The 8,719-nt window shown below is 38.0% G+C and overlaps 1 protein-coding gene across 1 annotated transcript in view; it reads left to right on the plus strand.

Moving 5' to 3' along the window:
* The window catches only part of agmo (alkylglycerol monooxygenase), a 192,368-nt gene that overhangs the window by 97,331 nt on the left and 86,318 nt on the right, over nucleotides 1-8,719 (plus strand). The window contains 2 exon segments of the mRNA XM_072913031.1: nucleotides 1,485-1,564; nucleotides 2,276-2,410. Coding sequence (XP_072769132.1) covers nucleotides 1,485-1,564; nucleotides 2,276-2,410 — 215 coding nt within the window.

An 8,719-nucleotide genomic window follows, 5' to 3' on the forward strand; every position in this document is an offset into this window, starting at 1 on the left:
TTTAACATGCATCAAAACAGCAGCTTGGAATTTGGGACATGCTCTCCCTGAGAAAGCACTAGGAGGTTGAGGTGGGCGGGGTTTGGGGCGGGCGAGGTTGAGGTGGGGGCGGGGGAGGGGGTAGGGGATAGCGGGGGTTGTATATTGTAGCGTCCCGGAAGAGTTAGTGCTGCAAGGGGTTCTGGGTATTTGTTCTGTTGTGTTTATGTTGTGTTATGGTGTGAATGTTCTCCCGAAATGTGTTTGTCATTCTTGTTTGGTGTGGGTTCACAGTGTGGCGCATATTTGTAACAGTGTTAAAGTTGTTTATACGGCCACCCTCAGTGTGACCTGTATGGCTGTTGATCAAGTATGCCTTGCATTCACTTGAGAGTGTGAAAAGCCGTAGATGTTATGTGACTGGGCCGGCACGTAAAGGCAGTGCCTTCAAGGTTTATTGGTGCTCTGTACTTCTTCCTACGTCCGTGTACACAGCGGTGTTTTAAAAAGTCATAAATTGTACTTTTTGAAACCGATACCGATAATTTTGAAACGGATACCGATCATTTCTGATATTACATTTTAAATCAATAATCGGTATATTATCGGACATCCTTAGTTCTAACGTTTATCTGTCAGTATGGAAGCACTAAAAACTACAACAAAGATGACGGAGAGAAGAAAAGTGGAGGGACGTAAATAAGACCCGCCCACAAAATGGCGCCTCCTGAAGAGTCGGTCAGAAAGTGGCTTGAAAACGGTCTGTAAAACATCATCTATGCAACATTTTGACCAAAGAACCACCATTACATGTTTTATAGACCACAAGGAAGTGTTTTAAATGTAGAAAAAAAAATCATATGACCCCTTTAATGCGCCTTATAATCCAGTGAGCCTTTTGTATGAAAACAAACCTGAATAGATTCGCTCTTTGGCAGTGCGCCTTGAAATCCGGTGCGCCCTATGGTCCGAAAAACATGCTTGCTTTGTTGACATGAAATATGGTAACCTTACAAAGAGGCAGCTTGCCAAGTGCTTAAGCAGGTGCCAGGTCAGGTTTGCAAACAGACCTGAAACAAACATATAGAAAATGGTTCAGTTTGATTTTAAGTGAATCGGTACCAGTTGGTGCAGAAGGAATTCGGTCAATACCTTTAAAGTACCAAATTTGCTACCTATCTTGAGTACTTTCTTTGGACTGACAGATGTCTAACAATTTTTATCGGCCTGCAGTTTGTATCTAATTACTTTGCTGCCCTCCCTGGCGAGGCTCAGTTCTGCTTTTGAGAAACATTTGACAATAATATAATCAGAATCTGCTTTTTTGGCAAGTAAGAAAAAAAAACTTCATTAATAAGCAATGAAATAATTTGCCAAGTTGTTTTAAGAAGTAACGCGACTATAGTGCGTTAACCAGGCTAGCACTAAGCATTATATAAAAACATTAGTGTGGCATACAAGTGAAAGACGAAAGAATATTTTAAAAAAACAAAAAAAACCCTCAGGCACCTTTGCTGCAGAGGAGGACAAAGTGATGTACGGCTTGGTCTTCCCTGTCAACACGTTTGAAATCATCACAAGTCAGGTGAGTCTCTCTCTCTTTCGCACATCCATCCATAAAAACACATCCGGTAGATGAAGCATGGGCTCATGGGTTTTGTGTCGCATTAAATCTTCACCCAGCAGGCACAAGACATTGAAACAACATTGAGAACTTGTTGAATTAGGTCCTGACATTGAACAACTCAAACCTAACGTTAGAATAACATGCTTTTTGACGACAATTATAGAATGTTGGCGTTTGATACTGTGAACCATTGACATTTGGTCATTTTCCAACCAATATTTTACATCACGAATACAACGTTGAAACAACATGCTTTTTAAAACCTTTATTCAATGTCAGGTTGTGATGTTGATTTGACCATTGAAATTTTGGTCATTTTCCAACCAATATTGTACAACAAAAATACAGCGTTGAAACAACATGCTTTTTGACAACGTTCATTCAATGTCAGGTTGTGATGATTTAATCATTGAAATTGGGTAATTTCCCAACCAACAATGTGGATCCAACGTTGGGCATAAATGTTGTCTCAATTTACAAATTGAGACAACATTTTGCAACGTTGTTTAGAAGTCGGTTTTGAAAAATACATGTATGTATAATCAACGTTGTATCAATGTTCCTGTGCCTGCTGGGCAGCCGCTTTCTCTGATTGCTGTTTGTTTTATTTATCTACTCTATTAGTCACCACACCTTCTGCATTTGAAGTTTATTACCTTCCTGTTTCAGTTCCACTACTATTTGTCTTTGTGGAGACGGGCCAGCACCTACACCAGCATGAAAAACAAAGTGTTGACGTTTGTCAACGGTCCGAGCTGGCTGCCCGGTAAACCCAGGCTGGGCGACCACGAGATAGTCCCGAAGGTGGGTGAGACCCATCTTTGTTTTATTGTGATACCTCCTCTTTTATTCGTAATTCACCTGAAAAAGGTTAGACAAAGGCTGAATCGTATGAAAACTAAAATCATTTATTCTAGAGGAAAGAATGCAAATCCAATTGATGATCTGGAGAATGGAGAATAATTATAGTTTACATGCAGAAAACAATGTGAAATGCATACAAATGATAAATGAAATGTATAAACAAACATTTAACATAATTTAAAATGTACAGTACCCACCTCTGCTGGCAACTAGGGTTGAGCATCTAGCATTGGGCGTTGATGGGACCCAGCTGTCCAAATTGTTTAACGCCGATTCCTATTTCCAATGCTCTGTTCGCCAATCGACAGGAGTAACTGCCACACGGGCATATAGCAGCTAACCGTATCACCAAAGTCAATATTCCTCAGTTGCGGCAAATAAACTACAGTTATTTTTTTTATCATTATTATAATCTTATTATTATCACAAAAGTGAGCATGTTACACACGGAGAAAGAGCAAGCAGGAGCAGGCAAGCTAATAGCTAAGCTAGCTGCTCAACTAGCTTGAAGCAACAGAATAAATAAGTGCTTTGTTAAGTTTAAAACGTGTGGATGTAAGTGTGTTACAGTAGAAAGTAAGAAGATTTTAACAAGTAGATTAATAAGAGTCTAAAAGAGGATAATATAACTGTTGAGCTGCTTTGTTGCGGTTTAGCGACCACTGCCAGGCATGCAAACATGGTCGATCCATATATCGGTAGTTTTGATAACAAGGGTAGTTTCAGTAAATGATCGATACTAGAGTGATTAGATCAATATTTTATTGTCCCCACATTTTTATGGTTGTTTTTGTTAATGTTTACACATTGAGGAAATGATTCCTTGGACACAGAATGACTTTGAGGGTGAAAACTAAACTGTATTGGCAACAGAAAACTCTGATTGTAACATCCCTTTTTCTAACAACATATTTGTAAAAATGTTTTTTTTTTTTTTTATGTGGTTTTCAAAAATTAAATAAAACTTTTCAGACAGTGTACCCCTGTGGAAATACATTTCATAACATTTATATTCAAGTTCAGAGGGTTGATAGTCACAGTATATGTTTAATATTAGTCCTGTGAGAAATCACTAGTACATTTTTGACCCTGCTTCTTAAAGGGAAAATGCCCTTTTTTTTTGGAATGATACAATCCTTTTGTAAGACAAGCCCCCATATGTTTTTCTTTTGTAATGTATTCTAACTCGTAAATAAACGCTAGCAAAAGTCAGCTACCAATTGAGCTAATGGAATTGCTCTATTCCACCAATAAAGCACTCTTAAAAACATCCAAAATCCTCCATCATCGTGTCATATACACACTGTAAGTATATATGTAATGTAGTAACAGGCACATTCATAAAATGTAATATTTACGTATTTTGCTCATTTTGAACATAGGGTGGCATATTTTAACAAATGCATCACAACGTTCACTATCACTCATTATATGCTTCATGAGAGACAACAAATACTACTTTGGGACAAATTATGGTGCAGAAATTTATACATTTGAGCCTGGGTATAAGGAGGATGAGCTACAAGTTTTAGAAGCTGTGTGCTAAACAGATGAAGCTTTAGTGAAACACTAAGCATCATGTAACAATATTGCTAAGTGCTAAACAAGAAATACAAACGACGAACATAATAAAACAATCACTTACTGTACAATGTCTGCTCTCACTGGAATGCCGACTGATGGGATGTTCACATCTTTCCGTTTAGATGAAGAATTAATCGTAATCCTCACGAAGTGTTAAATAAAAAAAGGTGCCGCAAACAAGCATCTTTTTATGTTTTTCTCGCTGTCTCCGGGCATAAGTTGGATGTCAAAGTTGACCAACATCTCAGTTTATGTCCACATCCTTCTACACACCCCGTTTCCATATGAGTTGGGAAATTGTGTTAGATATAAATATAAACGGAATACAATGATTTGCAAATCATTTTCAACCCATATTCAATTGAATGCACTACAAAGACAAGATATTTGATGTTCAAACTCATAAACTTTATTTTTTTTTTGCAAATAATAATTAACTTAGAATTTCATGGCTGCAACACGTGCCAAAGTAGTTGGGAAAGGGCATGTTCACCACTGTTACATGGCCTTTCCTTTTAACAACACTCAGTAAACGTTTGGGAACTGAGGAGACACATTTTTTAAGCTTCTCAGGTGGAATTCTTTCCCATTCTTGCTTGATGTACAGCTTAGGTTGTTCAACAGTGGGGTCTCCGTTGTGGTATTTTAGGCTTCATAATGCGCCGCACATTTTCAATGGGAGACAGGTCTGGACTACAGGCAGGCCAGTCTAGTACCCGCACTCTTTTACTATGAAGCCACGTTGATGTAACACGGGACTTGGCATTGTCTTGCTGAAATAAGCAGGGGCGTCCATGGTAACGTTGCTTGGATGGCAACATATGTTGCTCCAAAACCTGTATGTACCTTTCAGCATTAATGGCGCCTTCACAGATGTGTAAGTTACCCATGTCTTGGGCACTAATACACCCCCATACCATCACAGATGCTGGCTTTTCGACTTTGCGCCTATAACAATCCGGATGGTTCTTTTCCTCTTTGGTCCGGAGGACACGACGTCCACAGTTTCCAAAAACAATTTGAAATGTGGACTCGTCAGACCACAGAACACTTTTCCACTTTGTATCAGTCCATCTTAGATGAGCTCAGGCCCAGCGAAGCCGACGGCGTTTCTGGGTGTTGTCGATAAACGGTTTTAACTTGCACTTACAGATGTAGCGTCCAACTGTAGTTACTGACAGTGGGTTTCTGAAGTGTTCCTGAGCCCATGTGGTGATATCCTTTACACACTGCAGTACAGCCTGAGGGATCGAAGGTCACGGGCTTAGCTACTTACGTGTAGTGATTTCTGCAGATTCTCTGAACCCTTTGATGATATTACGGACCGTAGATGGTGAAATCCCTAAATTCCTTGCAATAGCTGCTTGAGAAAGGTTTTTCTTAAACTGTTCAACAATTTGCTCACGCATTTGTTGACAAAGTAGCGACCCTCGCCCCATCCTTGTTTGTGAATGACTGAGCATTTCATGTAATCTACTTTTAAACCCAATCATGACACCCACCTGTTCCCAATTTGCCTGTTCACCTGTGGGATGTTCCAAATAAGTGTTTGAGGAGCATTCCTCAACTTTATCAGTATTTATTGCCACCTTTCCCAACTTCTTTGTCACGTGTTGCTGGCATCAAATTCTAAAGTTAATGATTATTCGCAAAAAAAAAAAAGTTTATCAGTTTGAACATCAAATATGTTGTCTTTGTAGCATATTCAACTGAATATGGGTTGAAAATGATTTGCAAATCATTGTATTCCGTTTTTATTTTCATCTAACACAATTTCCCAACTCATATGGAAACGGGGTTTGTACTTTCCAGGTGAGACTGTCACTAACTCAGTTTGTCAGCATAGGCTAGTTAGCTCCCTGTGATCACGGTGCCGCTGAAAATTGTTTGTCTGCGTTAACGCTTATAATAAAAATATCCCTAATACTTGCTTAATACTCAAGTCACGAGATGTAAATGGAGTATTGTTGGCGGTTTTTGGATGTTCTTTAGAGGGTTTTATGGGTCATCAGCTTCATTGTTACTTGCCGTATTGTATGAGTTAGAATGTATAATAGTGAGTGATAGGCAGAATTCCCAAAAAAGTGCAGCTCCCTTTAAAACTTAGACTTCCTTTTTATTGTCATTCAAATTTGAACTTTACAGTACAGATAAGAACGGAATTTTGTTGCATTAGCTTGTTGTAGTGCAGGATAACAGAGCAATAAGGTGCAGATATAAATAAATAATAAAATAATCTAAATCGAAAATTGTTGGGAAACGGAAACAAAAAGAGGAACCAGAATTGTAACAGGCTAGTTTTGATCATACAATAATCGAGACAATATACAAATATGAGGCAAAATCTTGGAAAAATGTTTGCCCAAAGCCAAATTTATTAGAAGAGTGCGGCGTACGAAAATCAATGCATGTTTAAACTCCTAAAGAATGACGTCATCACCTGACTGAATTCTTGGTAGGATTCCCTGACTGAGTTTTAGGGGATTATTAATACCACATCAAATAAAAACTGCAAAGCCTTTTGTAGCTGCAGCACAATAGGTTCATTTCACCGACTTTAAAAGGACGTCTCTGGCATGCAAAACCGCACGCAACCGAGTGGAAACGTGCACGTGCGTGCGCCTGTGCGGAGAGGCTCCAGTGGAACGACTCGACGGCTTTGAAATAACGTTGATGGCGGCACATATTTGGTTCCCTCATGCGTGACACTTAAAAAAAAAAAAAAAAACATCCCTCGCCGAACGTCACCCCCATTTTTTTTTATTGACGAAACCAGCCCCTTAAAGCCAGCGGGGCGGTTCCAAACACGCGGCGAGCCCTGCTGGAAATAAAACCTCATGAAAGGCGTCTTGTAGACGACGGCCGTCGAACGCTGTGTCGTTGTACCTGCAGCTGCTGCCTTGGGGAAACCCCCCCTGAGTGAGACCAGCGCCTGAGATTGGTCAGGTTATTTTAATCCCCAAAGACTGTTTGCTAACTATTCATCATCCTATGTACAGAAAGGGTACTGATGACTCAGCAAATTCTTAAATATGGACTCACGTCTTCCAGTAAAAAAGTCCAGATGACCTAATGAGGTCATTTTAATCCGAGCAGAAACTCAAAGGTGACTCTGAGCGACTTGTCATTTGCTTAAATTTTTCGGAAAACTTCCACAAAAGCGTCCATCCAGGGCTCCATCTTGTGGTACACCAAATAAGTCTGTAAATGTGTACTGTATGATGCACATTGTTGCACTGTATGTAGTGTTACATTGGCCAAAAATATTAAATATGTTATACCGGTATTAGTATAGTCCCGCGATACTAATGCATCATATTCGGTACTATACCGCCTCTGAAAAGTACCGGTTAGCCCCCCGCCCCCCAAAAAAAAATTAAACAAACACCATTGGTTGATCTACACCTAGCATCCACTGTAATGATACCAAGTACAGGAGCGTATCTCGTCGATACTACTATGATTAAGTCTATATTTTTTGGCATCACAACATCTTTCAGTTTTTTTTTATTTATATTATGTTTATAAACTCAGGAAATATGACACATGAGGACTTTGAATATGACCAATGTATGATCCTGTAACGACTTTGTATCGGATTGATACCTACATTTGTGGTATCATCCAAAACTAATGTAAAGCATCCAAACAGAAGAATAAATGATTATTACATTGTAACAGAAGTATAGATAGAACATTTTAAAAGAGAAAGTAAGCAGATATTAACAGTAAATGAACAAATAGATTAATGATTCATTTTCTACCACTTTAATAATGTAGACAAAATAATAGAATGGAAAATGACACAATATGTTATTGTATATGTCAGATTCACACACACAGAGTGAGATGTTCTACCTCTTGTGCGAAACACAAATGCATAAAATGACTTAACACATTAAAATGACTAGCAGCAGACTAAATTAGGAGCCTTTGTTTACTTACGTACTAATAAAAGACAAGTTGTCTTATAGGTTCACTATTTTATTTAAGGACAAACTTTCAATAAGAAACATATGTTTAATGTACCGTAAGATTTTTTGTTAAAATAAAGCCAATAATGCAATTTTTGTGTTCCCATTTATTTAGAAAAGTATCTAAATCATTTTGGTACTGGTACCAAAATATTGGCATCAGGACAGCACTAATATGTTATATATATTGTTAAATAAAACCTTTGCCTTGTTTTTAATGAATACTTAGGCCTACTCCGCTGCTGTATTACAATGTTGGCCATTACGGTGGTACTTGGAGAGCCATTTGTTTTTTGAGGTGGTACTTTGTTAAAAAAGTTTGAGAACGACTGATTTAGACAGTAAGAGTATGAACAATGTGAATGAATATTTATTTTCTGAAGTGCAACATTAATTTGACTTTATTTAATTGTCTTTGTTTGTTCACGCCCACTTCTTGTTTTTAAAGGGTGAGAAAACCTTTTAAGTCCAGAATATTCTGATATTTATTTTACAAAGTTTTGATTGGTTTATTAAATGTGAGGCATTTTTGGTGTGGAAAAGTGGAAATTTGTGAAAATGTTTAATTTTAGGGTTATATAACATAGTCTGAATGTTTTGAATCGGTTGAGAAACATGACAGAAGTTGAGCATAAAGAAAAAACAAAACAATAGATGAAAAAAAAAAGTAGATATTTTATGGTAAATATAA

The sequence above is a fragment of the Nerophis lumbriciformis genome, linkage group LG04 (genome assembly GCF_033978685.3).
Source record: "Nerophis lumbriciformis linkage group LG04, RoL_Nlum_v2.1, whole genome shotgun sequence".
Taxonomy (NCBI): Eukaryota; Metazoa; Chordata; class Actinopteri; order Syngnathiformes; family Syngnathidae; genus Nerophis; species Nerophis lumbriciformis.